This window comes from Saccoglossus kowalevskii, chromosome 13, assembly GCF_978046115.1.
Source record: "Saccoglossus kowalevskii chromosome 13, keSacKowa6.1, whole genome shotgun sequence".
Taxonomy (NCBI): Eukaryota; Metazoa; Hemichordata; class Enteropneusta; family Harrimaniidae; genus Saccoglossus; species Saccoglossus kowalevskii.
Window position 1 is genome coordinate 1,855,137 of NC_140653.1, and position 15,320 is coordinate 1,870,456.

Below are 15,320 nucleotides of genomic sequence, written 5' to 3' on the forward strand. Positions count from 1 at the left end.
TATGTCCTATTCTAACAAACCCTTTATATGTCCTGTTCTAACAAACCCTTTATATGTCCTATTCTAACAAACCCTTTGTATGTCCTATTCTAACAAACCCTTTATATGTCCTATTCTAACAAACCCTTTATATGTCCTATTCTAACAAACCCTTTATATGTCCTGTTCTAACAAACCCGTTATATGTCCTGTTCTAACAAACCCGTTATATGTCCTGTTCTAACAAACCTATTATATGTCCTGTTCTAACAAACCCTTTATATGTCCTATTCTAACAAACCCTTTATATGTCCTGTTCTAACAAACCCTTTATATGTCCTGTTCTAACAAACCTATTATATGTCCTGTTCTAACAAACCTATTATATGTCCTGTTCTAACAAACCCTTTATATGTCCTATTCTAACAAACCCTTTATATGTCCTGTTCTAACAAACCCGTTATATGTCCTGTTCTAACAAACGCTTTTCAGATCAGTTTCAGGGTTCTGTGCTTGAAATATATAAACTAATGGCCCTTTTATACTGCTATTGTAGAATTTTTTTCTGTTATTCAATAACAAAAATTGATTTTTTTCTTAATTTGCTGTTTTACCTGTGGATGATTTTGAGTTCAAGACAGACCAGTTTATGCCTGTGAGTACATTTGTTTATATCGTATACATTATTTCTTAGTCTGATCAGACAATAGCTCAAAACAAAGGATTTATTTTTTATGTTCTGTCTGTCTGCTCATGCAGCAGCATTTCTCCAACAAGCTAATAAGACTGGTGATAATGGATTTGTTACAGAACAAAACAAATCCTCAAATGCTAATTCATCCAAATTAAGACTATCTAATTGACTTGTTTTATTTTATCTGATGTTGTTTCTATCCTGCTATGCATGTTACAAAGCAATGATTGGCAGAACCCGATCCAGGGTAATGTAATACACTTGTATTCTGATTTAGTTTTCTTCTCATTTGAAGTACCTTGAACCAAGTTTTGATCTGTTATTTCAACTGCTTCGCCAAGTATCTGAATGTGATACAAAGGTAGGGTATATATACAATGTCTGGTCATTTTGTCACACTTATGTGCAGTTTCTACATGATACTTAGACTTGCTTGTGAGGTATGTGTGAGGCTTGAAATCGATACTCTGCACCACTGGAATGCGCCGGCGCATTTCCCAAAATAAGCATTGTGCGCCACCTAGTTGCGCCACCATTCTGCGCCGTATTCTGCACCATCGTAAAATTTATCATGTGTCCCAGTTCACGCTTTTTAAAAATGTAAAATCATAGACCCATAGACGGCAATGATTTTCAAGCCTGTTTATCGCGTAAAATACTGTAATATAACATTTCTGGGAAATAAGTACGAATCTATTGGAAACAAGTAAATTAAAATAATCGGCCAGCTATAATTAGGCAAATTTCCAAAGGGGTAGCACATGGTTAGCGTAACATTCAATCGTACATATTGATACGAAAATGAATAATCTGTGAAACAAACAGGACAGAGACTAACCACGGTAACATGGGCTTTCAACGGTTAATTCTAAGGTCACGAAACCATGAAAACAAACATTATCTTTTGGAGTGGCTAAAATGCGTGTTTGCAGATTACAGAACGTTTTCTCTCGCCGAAGGGTATTTGGCCAATCAATTCGTCGTTCTTAGGCAAGCATTCAACCATTTGTGGTCTTGAGTGATTTTTGGAAAAACGTTTTTTTAGTCCCCGTTCGGACACAGTCCGAATACAGGGACTTATGTTTTGATTTCCGTGTGTCCGTGTGTGCATCCGGATGTGCGTCCGGACCTGTATCTTTGAAATGCCTGGACCAATCACAATCAAACTTCACATATACATCATACATGATATTATACATATGCACATCAATTTGTTTCACGATCTGATTCAAGATGGCCGAATGGAGGCCATTTTTGTGCTTAAAATCATCAAAATCAAGCCTTTCTTGGCTGTTTACAGATGGATTTTGTTCAAACTTGGTATATACATTAGACATTATAGGACCTTGAGGCATATCATTTTGTTTTACGATCTGATACAAGATGGCCGAATGGCGGCCGAATGGGCTTCTAGACCCATATCTCCGACTTGTTTTGACTGATTATATTCGAATTTTAAATATTCATTATACATCATGTCATAGATAAACAGATATATTGGTTTGACGATCTTATTCAAAATGGCCGAATGGTGGTCATTTTTGTGCTAAAAAATCATCAAATATCAAGCATTTATGGATGGATTTCATTCAAACTTGGTACATACATTAGACATTACGGGTTCCTGATGCACGTCATTTTATTTTTCAGATTGGATTCAAAATGGCTGACTGACGGCCATTTTATTTTAATGATTGAGCTTCTAGAGCCATATCTCTTAAATGCTTTGACTGATTATATTCAAATTTTATATATTCGTTATACATCATGTTATATATATACATGTATTCAAAATGGCTGATTTTGAATGCTGTTCCAGAACAATATCTCTCAATATGGACAAGTACTTGTTTGACGATCAGATACAAATGTCAATCATTTTAATATTAAAAAATCATATTCCTGACATGGTTATATTCCAGCTATATTACTATAAACAAAACTATATATCTTAAATTTGATAACGAACGGGGACTGTGCCATGCATGCCTTGTTTAGTCCCCGTTCAGGCGCAGCCTGAAAAGGGGACTTATAATTCAGGTTTTGTCTTTTTTCCGTCTCCAACATTTTCTCAGAAATTCTACAGCAGGTATCAGTGAAACTTGGCAGGTTGATGAACAAGTGTCTTCCGAGTATGCACGTAATTTTTTTTCCAGATCTGAAAATCCCAAGTGGGTCTTTTTCACGATTTTTATCAAAAATTACCTCTCCCGGCAACATTGAAAGAACGTCTGCGCATGCTCAGAATAAATTAATTACTGTAAAATACTTTATTTTTGCTTGCAACATTTTTTTGCTATTTTCGCTGAAGGAATGTTTCAGTTAAAATAAAATCCAGCGAATATTCCCTTTTTCCTATATTTTACAGTCAAACTTGTCAAAAATCAATGAAAATAAATTCAATACAAAAACAGCCAGAAAAAGTCTTTTCAGCGAATGATAATTCCAGCTGAAATAAAATATTTTACAGTAGATTAGAACTGTGAGTAACGCTACAGCACGTGATTTCTCCATTGCGTTCAATTTATTATAGTACTGTTTATACATGTATTCTGTTCGGCTCAGTGGTCTCATTCACTAGTTAGTCCCCGTTCGGACGCAGTCCGAAAACGGGGACTTATGTTTTGCCCTGTGTGCGTCTGTCCGTCCGTCCGTGCGTCCGTGATCACCTGTATCTCGAACATGCATGGACCGATTAAGTTCAAACTTCACTCATACATCACACATTATATGGGACATATGCACATGCATTTTTTTCATGATCCGATTAACGATAGCCGAATAGCGGCCATTTTAAGGCCGAAAATGCATCAAAATCGCACATTTTCACCATTCCGGACCCGGATCTCAGTTATGCATGGATGGATTTTGTTCAAATTTGGTACATACATTAAACATAATAGGACCTTGATGCACGTCATTTTTTTTTTTGGATCGGGTTCGAAATGGCCGACTGGCGGCCATTTTGTTTTAAAGAATTCAGTTCTGGATCCGTATCTGAGACATGCTTGGATTGATCGAGTTCAAACTTCACACACACAAGGTACATCATGTCACAAATATGTATGTGCATTTGTTTCATGATCTCATTAACGATAGCCAAATGGCGGCCACTTTAAGGCCGAAAATGCATTGAAATCGCACATTTTCACCATTCCGGACCCGGATCTCAGTTATGCATGGACGGATTTCATTCAAATTTGGTACATACATTAAACATAATAGGACCTTGATGCACGTCATTTTTTTTTTCGGATCAAGTTCGAAATAGCCGACTGGCGGCCATTTTGTTTTAAAGAATTCAGTTCTGGATCCGTATCCGAGACATGTCTGGATTGATCAAGTTCAAACTTCACACACACAAGGTACATCATGTCACAAATATGTATGTGCATTTGTTTCATGATCTCATTAACGATAGCCAAATGGGGACCGCTTTAAGGCCGAAAATGCATTGAAATCGCACATTTTCACCATTCCAGACCCAGATCTCAGTTATGCATGGACGGATTTCATTCAAATTTGGTACATACATTAAACATAATAGGACCTTGATGCACGTCATTTTTTTTTTCGGATCAAGTATGAAATAGCCGACTGGCGGCCATTTTGTTTTAAAGAATTCAGTTCTGGATCCGTATCCGAGACATGTCTGGATTGATCAAGTTCAAACTTCACACACACAAGGTACATCATGTCACAAATATGTATGTGCATTTGTTTCATGATCTCATTAACGATAGCCAAATGGGGGCCGCTTTAAGGCCGAAAATGCATTGAAATCGCACATTTTCACCATTCCGAACCCGTATCTCAGTTATGCATGGATGGATTTTGTTCAAATTTGGTACATACATTAAACATAATAGGACCTTGATGCACGTCTTTTTTTTTCGGATCAAGTTCGAAATGGCCGACTGGCGGCCATTTTGTTAAAGAATTCAGTTCTGGATCCGTATCCAAGACATGTCTGGATTGATCAAGTTCAAACTTCACACACACATGGTACATCATGTCACAAATAGATATGTGCATTTGTTTCATGATCTGCTTAACAATAGCGGAATGATGGCCATTTTAAGGCCGAAAATGCATCAAAATCACGTATTTTCACAATTCCAGAACCGAATCTCAGTCATGCATGGATGGATTTTGTTCAGATTTAGCACAATGTGTTGTACATATGCAGGTGCATTTCGGTCATGATCTGCTTTGAATGTATATGTCACTCAAATAAGAACGGAATGGGGACGTGTCATTGACAATGACTTGTTACTAGAAGAACTAGTAACCTTATTTGATTTCAAGAACTTCAAGAAGGCGGCATAAGAGATGTGTTTGCAAAGGTAAGTTCTCCAGTTTCTACAAAATTGAATGTATTTTGGGGTGCGATTGGTGTACATTCCGTGATGTACGTACAGACGTGAATATTATGATGATTGCCAGCTTTATATTCTTGTGAAAAGCCAAAAAAGCAAACAATTGTCTCCAATCTATGCAACTAGTTTGTAAATTGTATACCCTGTCAAATTATTGTACACGGACGATTAATTCATCTGGACATAGTTTCAAGTAAGTTAGTAAATCGTTATCCGGTCTTTTGCTTGTGACGCGATTTCTGAAATATCCACAACTCGGGGGGGGGGGGGGGGGGGTGTCCCTGTGTCGATCAATTTATTCATTATATAATAGTAGGTTGCATATGATTATATTCGTATTTTTATGTTGTGAGCATTAAACTGTTAGTTGTAATGAAGATTTTGCCGATCTCGTGCGATTCAACATGGCCGATGTGCAGTGACAACACGTGTATGGATGTTCGGTCGAGTAGTCTGCAACGGACCATGAAATCGCCCGGCGTTTTTTCGGCATTTTTTTTTAGTTTTTTTTAAATATTTCAGATATTTCATTCACTCCTGGCGCCTAAAAGAGTCTACTTTATATTTTACCGTAGTCATTGACACCTATTGTGAATAGCCGGAATGGGTAAGCTTCGTTTCGACAATGAGCTGTTATTTCTGCGAACAATGTTAAATTATTCTTTGAATGCTCAGTTTATATTTTGAAAACAACTAATTTTTTGATTAAAAAAAAAATCATGCCGTTTTCCCTGTCAAAATCAAAGCATAAAGATCTTGCCAGAACGTCGGTAAATCTACTACCGCGTTGCGTTCACCACGAGGTCACTGAACCGTCATTAACATATTTAAATGAGCCACGTGTAAATGAGAACAAGGCGGATATCTATCGCTTCGCGCATTTACATTCGACCGAAATCATTCGTTTACGATGAAACTAAGTTGAATATTACTTCCAATTTATAAAAATTTAACGAATTAAATTTTTGTGCGTTATTATAATCATTACTGAATAGTTATCAACAATTGCAATACTTCGAAAACAAGCAAGTTATTCACTTGCGAAACACAGAATGACCAGATTGTGCTACCGTGATCATTCGCTACCGGTACTAACCACTAAGCAATGTATTCGTGTTTGTATTTATTCGAAACTTCTTTTAGAACATACTTTACTTTTCGTTATCAACAAGATTATAAAAAAAATAATGGATGTTACAGTATGTGAATTTTTTTGGGGGGGGGGGGGGGGATTCAATTCCAACATTTCGCGATGCCTATGAACCAAAGGCCTTTCAATCTTCTCTGAGTGTGACACCTAAACCAGAGGTTTTATGGTGTATAAATTGGCACTAATGAAAAGGCTGTTGAACCTTATTCAAATTTATAAATACATGTTATTATGTATTTCATTATGAAAACTGACTAAATTAAATGTGATCTTATTTTTAATTATGATTATGATTTATATCGGTAATGACGTTTTCATCCAATATTAATTGTGCAATTGTTAAAATGCCTACCTACACATTTATTGTTTTTGTTTCTGTTGCCCTGAAATAGACATTTGTAAAAAAAAAAAAAAATTAAAAAAATCATGCTTGATTAAAATTAAAAAAAAATAGATGTAGTCATGTAGCCCCTTCCTGTTACCTGTTTTCAACTTCTTCCAACTGGTGAAGGCATGTAATTGCCATACAATCATAAACTGTGGGAAAACTTATGTTATTGAAAATCTTTATTTTGTTGTCTGTGAATTAATATAATATTTGAAATGGCGTAATGGTGCAAAATATTCTCAAACAATAAGTCTTCTGATGACACTACACTGCGCATTTATGCACAGTCAGTATCCCAATGCGCGATCACAGCTTACTAAGTGATGATTGTGGTTGAAATGGAAAACTAAATACAAAAATCCAGTAATATCTCAAACGAATTTCCGTCTGCTGTGAATGCATGTTTCGTTGCATCAAATAAATAAGTGATTGAGCAATAACAAATGTGATTTTATGTATTAGGTCATTGAATGTATCCAAAAACATGGTACCAATGATCTGAAATTTCAGGAGTGCTCGCGGAAGGTTTATCTATCCTGCGTATTGTCTTGTTCTTTTTCAATCCTGCATTTCAGTTACTAGAATTCATACTAAGAAAATAGTTTCTGTTTTTCTTCTAATAATTCGTCCACTTTCAAAAACAAATGTTTTTCCATAGTCAAAGTGCTAGAAGAATACAAAACTACTGTGATTTCATAGCGATACCTGTAGGGCCATTGTCAATTAGTTCGCCTAATCAACACAGCGTTATACATAGGACTGATATTGAATCACGGAGAGTAAAATCTTGTGATACTAATCTCTAGAACCAACTCAGATTGGTACATATGTCTTATGAACCCACATGTGTATGTCTTTGACTATACTTATTTTAACCTATTTTTTTTTTTTTTTTTTGCAGTGGTGCTGTGAACTGCTTCAATTTCGCAAGGCAATTTTTTCTGGGTTCCTACAACATGGAGTGTCAGGGACTTTATTGAAATGTTGTACACAAATTTCACAAAATCCTGAATATATCTAGAAGTGAAAATTAAATGGTTTACAGTATTTTATACCCATTAATAATGATTGAAATGCAATAATATCACTGCACTAAAAAGACTTCAAACAATTATTTGTTTCTTCACCATTGAAGGGAATGAGCAGACCAACCTTTATCGCAACTGGCTTTCTTAATTATTACATGTACTTGCTCTGAAAACATAGCTTTTACAATTGTTTAAATTAACAGATGTTGTTCTATGTACAATGAATACATTTTAAATAATAAACCTTACTGTGTTAATAACAAATTGTATTTGACAACATGAGAATGATTCTGATGCCCAGTGGTGATGTTGAAACAAACCCAGGTCTTGGTAATATACTAAGACCTGATTAACAAAGAAGTCATGTACCGGTACATCAAGGTTCACTCAGATTTATGAATGCAGTTTCTTGAGCAAGTATACATGTATGACAAATAGTTTTGTTGCACTTGTGTACTCTGAGATTCTGAACATGGGTCAGTGGAAGTTTTTAGTTGTCAGTACAAAACTAGATCATCGGGAATCACTTTATGATGAGTTGTAACCACAAAGAGTACAAATATTCACCTGTTTGCAGATGTTCCTTGTACAACTTTATAATCAAATAACGGGGACTGTGACATTTCATGTCTTGTTTTTAAAGATATAGGTGAAACTAAAACACTCTAACGTTTTTTTAAATAGTATGATACAAGTAAAAATTTTGATAATTTGACCAACAGATGTTTTATTTTCTCAAAAACAGGCAAAACATATTCTCAAAGACAGCTACATCACAATCCCCAAACATTGCCAGGACCAATCACAAACAAGAATAGACAATGATTTTTTGGATTAACACTTCTGTTTTCCCCCACACTAACGAAAAAATCTTTTGTCTTCTACTGACTTCCTGTTCCGGCCCGTCTTTGACAAAGCTGACACAAAACAAGTCGGCGCAGCCATTTCCAGTCCCGGGTGATTTTTAGACAGTTCGTAAATTTCAGAACAACAACTTTTGAACACTGATTTGCCCAACTAACAAACACTAATGTTGAAAATAGTATGATTTTAGTCATCATAAAGAATAATTCCCGTATATACTTTAGATGTCGTTTTCCGAATAACCAGTACCGAAAAAAGTATGATCTATCACGGTTACTAGTAACCGTGGATCTATACACTTTTTATTATTCAAATTGTTCACAGTCATTCGAACAAAAGACATTGCCTAGTGGTAGAGAATAAACATTGCATTGTCATTAAAACTTTTACGCACAAATTAAACTTGGGTTGTTTATTTTTGTAGATACTAGTGAGTTTGCGCTGCAAAATTAATCAACTTATGTGACATTCGATGTTGTTTCGACTTCGGCATTTGAAAGTTTAGAGTCCATTCCATAAATAAAGAAATCATTTTTTAAGGTAAATAATACTCTCGCTATCGAAGTGAACATAAATGGTTAGTAGCTTCGGCGACTTGAAGTCTGGATACATCGCGAATGTTTCAAAACAATGTTTATTGTAGCAAACCAGGGAGCTACAATTTTGTTTGTAGCTTCACAAGCAAACCAACATCAATAACTGACAAAGCAATTACATTTACCATCTTGAGAATTTTAATTTTGCTCATTTTGTTGGGTTGCACTTATCACGTGGCTATGAGTATGAATCCGTGCGAATTACAGTTGTGTGTGTGAAGCTATGAGCACGTCTGTTTTTGTAAAATACTAGATAGTGCAAAGACATGCAAGTGTGGTGGAGTTGGAATGAGTTCATGCAATGAAGTGAAACATTGTTTCAACTACGTAACGGTGGACCTAGATTGAGTCATATAAAACAACATTACAGTGCTTTTTGTTGGCGCAGAATGACAGCTCAACTAGTGGGCAATTTTGATAAAAAAAGGACTGTAAAATTAATAGATCAAGAATGAAAACATTGTTTAAAATTTGTTACAATTGACATAGATTGCGTTTTTGAATACAAAAATAGTTCGTACGCAAATGATGAGAGCTTTTTGATGCCCCTGTCATTGGGTTTGCACCTATTATAGCTTGTTCTTTATGGTTTTTGGGTGGTTGGTTGAGTTAGTTGGTTGTCCGGGAGAAAATAAGTGACGCTGCCTGGGTTGAATTTGGGGTGTGTTGCTTGGCTTTGAGAGTACTTTCTGGGAGTGGCATAGGTGATATTTGAACTGCTCAACAATATTTACACAAGTCACCGCATGTCATTTTCATCAAGTTATAATATAACACACACCCAGAGTTGCATGTTCTGAGGCCTAAATGTACATTAACGCAAAGTGGCGAGTCGTACTGAACCGATCTGTCGTTAACTCGGTCTTTGACCCAACTCTCTCGTTGACTAGTTACCCTGCACTCCTCACTCTCTCTAACCTGACTCAAATCCAACTACTTAGTAACTAACTGTCTCACTGTTCTAACTCGTGAAGTTGCATTGTGGGATGTATCATGTTTCCTTGAGATCACTATGCTCTCTTGCGTAATCATGCAAAAAAGAGTGTGCCCGCAGTGACTGAGTTAAATACAATTTGGGCAGCAAACACCTATGTGATTACTCATATAGCCAAAGGGAATACTTTCGTATACTTTTAAGTGTTTCTCAGACTGCTGACATGGTACTTTTCCCAACATGGAGTGACCTCACTCCAGTTAAATATATGGGGGGGGGGGTTCAACTCTGTAAATTGTTAATACATGTCAATCAAAGAATTTTTTTTAAAAAAATACAGAACTTGTAAAATGTACATTTAAATAAATAATGTTAAATACTGCATAGAAATGTAGAGAATTCAGAATTTTGCTGGAAGTGTCAATAAAATCAAATAATTTCAAAAGCAACTATCACGTATATAAAAAAATGTTCAATTTAATACATATATAAAACGTGTGACAAATAAACACTCTAATTAGGTATATGAAGAACACAGTGAAATATATAGATTTCCAAACTCATTTAGTAAACCAAACATAAATTCACTACACATAATGCATCGGATATCAAAAGAATTGTTATTGTTATCGGTCATGGTCAAAATGTAAAATTAATTTATAGGTTTCGTTTGTTCCTCATGTCATGCACTAATTAAGTATGGGCGTGTACAGGGCTTGACGTAAATATTCATAGTCTGAAGAGATGGGTTGCACTGTGTGGCAAACAGAAATTTTCGTAAAAATGGGATATTCTCCAATCAAAACTCTAGTGTAGAATTTGGAATGTATAATCCTTTTAGCATGTGTAGCATGTCCAAGTGGTATGGGTAATTTGGTTGGCAAGCAAATAGTTTGTTCCGTAAGACAATCAATTAATATATTTACCGCCTGCCATCGAAGACATATATGGGGGTGAATGTGACCTATTTCAATTCTGGCACTCTTAACAGCGCTACGCTCAGTACGGTAATTCTTGCAACGGGATAAGAAATTGTTTAACATGAATGCTAATGGCATCATCGTAGTTTTACAATTCAATAACAATAACAATGGTCGCTCCACAAGTTTGAAGGAAAGGGACATGAAACAATTTAGTATGAACACGTGCCAGTGTGAATTTGCAATTTATATTTTTCAAGAATTTTTCATCGGAATCACAACAGACAGCAAGCAAGTTTACATGGTACTCTCAGCCCAACAACTCAGTTATTGAATGTCATTAGAATGTGCAATGATCTCGTTGATTGGCTGGTTTGATTCAACTGCCATTGAGATTTATAAATATTTATTAAAATGAAGGGAATGCCTTTGTTGAGCTGAGAGTACCTACTTTTCTAGCTCTATGATTAGTCCCTGTTCAGGCGCAGCCTGAAAAGGGGACTTTATAATTCAGGTTTTGTTCGTTTTCCGTCTCCAACATTTTCTCAGAAATTCTACAGCAGGTATCAGTGAAACTTGGCAGGTTGATGAACAAGTGTCTTCCGAGTATGCACGTAATTTTTTTTCCAGATCTGAAAATCCCAAGTGGGTCTTTTTCACGATTTTTATCAAAAATTACCTCTCCCGGCAACATTGACAGAATGTCTGCGCATGCTCAGAATAAATTAATTACTGTAAAATACTTTATTTTTGCTTGCAACATTTTTTTGCTATTTTCGCTGAAGGAATGTTTCAGTTAAAATAAAATCCAGCGAATATTCCCTTTTTCCTATATATTACAGTCAAACTTGTCAAAAATCAATGAAAATAAATTCAATACAAAAAACAGCCAGAAAAAGTCTTTTCAGTGAATGATAATCCAGCTGAAATAAAATATTTTACAGTAGATTAGATCTGTGAATAATGCTGCTGTTATTACGGCACGTGAATTCTCCATTGCGTGCAATTTATTATAGTACTGTTTATACATGTATTCTGTTCGGCTCAGTGGTCTCATTCACTAGTTACTAGAAGAACTTGTAACCTTATTTGATTTCAAGAACTTCAAGAAGGCAGCATAAGAGACGTGTTTGCAAAGGTAAGTTCTCCAGTTTCTACAAAATTGAATGTATTTTGGGGTACGATTGGTGTACATTCCGTGACGTACGTACGGACGTGAATATTATGATGATTGCCAGCTTTATATTCTTGTAAAAAGCCAAAAAAGCAAACAATTGTCTTCATTAAGGGCATTGTCTATATCTCGGACCTTTGTATTTCAAATGGAAAAATAAAAAAATTGGACACAACTACAAGAAATTGGGTTTACTCCTAGACAATATCTCCTTTGGCACGGCATAATTTCCGCTATACCACCAGAATGGAGAGGCTGTACTCTCTTTTTTGTTAGACCAGAATTGCCTATTGGTTTGTACATTAACAACATATTTTGTCCATTGAATATGGTAACATGTAAAGTAATACGGAATGCTCTTTCATCTCTTTATTTTATTCCACCAAAATGTAAAACTTATTTTCAGCAGTTGTTTCAATTAAATAAAATTAAGTGGGAAATTATTTTCAAGTTACCATTTAGAGTTACCATTGAAACAAAACTCCAAGAATTCCAGTGGAAACTAAATCATAATGTTTTATTTACGAATACTATGCTTCACCGTATGAGACCTCCTCTCGTCACCTCTAGCCTTTGTTCTTTTTGTCATAATAGCGATGAAACTCTAACACATTTATTCGTTACATGCAACTATGTTACTGTCCTTTGGACATCAATATGTAATAGATGGGGTGAATTTTTAAATACCCCAGACACTTTCACAGATATTCAAATTTTGCTGGGCGATGATCAGTTCTCAAGTTTATTGAACCATATCATTATTATAACTAAACAAATTATTTATTCCTGTAAATTTAATGGCACTTCACCTTCATTTCGTCTGGTAGAAAAAAAAGTAATGGAAACAAAAGAAATGGAATATTGTATATGTAGTAAAAATAGCACTATCGAATTGTTTCAGGTGAAGTGGGGTAATTTTACCTAATGTTGGTTTGTGCATCTTTCAATTTTCAATCCACAATTTTTTTCAATACAATTGGAGTTACATGGTAATCTGTCTTCATTATTCGTTTGTTTTGTTTATTACTGTATTTACTGTATTTATTAAAGTACTGTAATTTTTTTGTTTATGGGTAATAACAAATATTTATCAAAAAAACAAACAATTGTCTCCAATCTACAAAACTAGTTTGTAAATTGTATACCTGTCAAATTATTGTACACGAACGATTAATTCATGGGGACATAGCTTTCAAGTAAATCGTTATCCGGTCTTTTGCTTGTGTCGCGATTTCCGAAATATCCACAACTTGGGGGGGGGGATGTCCCTGTGTCGATCAACTTATTCATTATATAATAGTAGGTTGCCTATGATTATATTCGTATTTTTATGTTGTGAGCATTAAACTGTTAGTTGTAATGAAGATTTTGCCGATCTCGTGCGATTCAACATGGCCGATGTGCAGTGACAACACGTGTATGGACGGTCGGTCGAGTAGTCTGCAACGGACCATGAAATCGCCTGGCGTTTTTTCGGCATTTTTTTTTAGTTTTTTTTAAAATATTTTAGATATTTCATTCACTCCTGGCGCCTAAAAGAGTCTACTTTATATTTTACCGTAGTCATTGACACCTATTGTGAATAGCCCGAATGGGTAAGCTTCGTTTCGACAATGAGCTGTTATTTCTGCGAACAATGTTAAATTATTCTTTGAATGCTCAGTTTATATTTTGAAAAAAACTAATTTTTTGATTAAAAAAAAATCATGCCGTTTTCCCCATCAAAATCAAAGCATAAAGATCTTGCCAGAACATTGGTAAATCTACTACCGCGTTGCGTTCACCACGAGGTCACTGAACCGTCAATAACATATTTAAAGGGGAGCAGAGGTGTAGCTTTTGACACTCTGTACATGAAATTTGAGATCTATGAATGAATTCTGTCGATAAAAACATTTTGTATGTGCTGCGAAATGCCCTAAATATCGGGTATAAAACGGGCTGTGAAGCAGATGACAAACGTCCGCTTTTCCTGGCGTCATTTCGCCTCTAGAGGGCCAGTCGAATGACTTCATCAGTGAACACTGATAATTGAACCTATTCATGCTAGTACGTCAATCCCATAGAAATGCTACTATGAAAGACCTTGTTAACTGACAACTGTTTTTCTTCTAATAATTCGGCCACTTTCAAAAACAAGTATTTTTCCATGGTCGAAATGCAAGAAGAATACAAAACTACTGTGATTTCATAGCGATACCTGTAGGGCCATTGTCAATTAGTTCGCCTGATCAACACAGCGTTTTACATAGGACTGATATTGAATCACGGAGAGTAAAATCTTGTGATACTAATCTCTAGAACCAACTCAGATTGGTACATACGTCTTATGAACCCACATGTGTATATCTTTGACTATATTCATTTTAAACTTTTTTTTTTTTACAGTGGTGCTGTGAACTGAATTTTTTCTGGGTTCCTACAACATGGAGTGTCAGGGACTTTATTGAAATGTTGTACACAAATTTCATAAAATCCTGAATATATCTAGAAGTCAAAATTAAATGGTTTACAGTATTTTATACCCATTAATAATAATTGAAATGCAATAATATCACTGCACTAAAAAGACTTCAAACAATTATTTGTTTCTTCACCATTGAAGGGAATGAGCAGACCAACCTTTTTATCACTACTGGCTTTCTTAATTATTACATGTACTTGCTCTGAAAACGTAGCTTTTACAATTGTTTAAATTAACAGATGTTGTTCTATGTACAATGAATACATTTTAAATAATAAACCTTACTGTGTTAATAACAAATTGTATTTGACAACATGAGAATGATTCTGATGCCCAGTGGTGATGTTGAAATAAACCCAGGTCCTGGTAATATACTAAGACCTGATTAACAAAGAAGTCATGTACATCAAGGTTCACTCAGATTCTTGAGCAAGTATACATGTATGACAAATAGTTTTGTTGCACTTGTGTACTCTGAGATTCTGAACATGGGTCAGTGGAAGTTTTTAGTTGTCAGTACAAAACTAGATCATCGGAAATCACTTTATGATGAGTTGTAACCACAAAGAGTACATATTTATTCACCTGTTTGCAGATGTTCCTTGTACAACTTTATAATCAAATAACGGGGACTGTGACATTTCATGTCTTGTGTAATTGAAGATTTCTAGATATGCTTACCTGATTGCACAAATTATATATTCACCTATTGGATGAGCATTCCCTGTGATTCCAGCACATAGTCACTAA

At 35.3% G+C, this 15,320-nt stretch overlaps 1 protein-coding gene across 4 annotated transcripts in view; it reads left to right on the plus strand.

Annotated features, from left to right (window-relative positions):
* Positions 1-15,320, plus strand: part of LOC102802336 (importin-11-like) — a 133,410-nt gene that overhangs the window by 65,261 nt on the left and 52,829 nt on the right. For all 4 annotated transcript variants that reach the window (XR_014931363.1, XM_085506852.1, XM_085506850.1 and 1 more), the window contains 2 exons: positions 594-634; positions 969-1,034. Coding sequence is in view for 3 of the 4 variants with exons in the window: in XM_085506852.1 (XP_085362978.1) it covers positions 594-634; positions 969-1,034 (107 nt within the window). In the remaining variant the exon portion in view is untranslated. The remainder of the gene's footprint in view (positions 1-593; positions 635-968; positions 1,035-15,320) is intronic.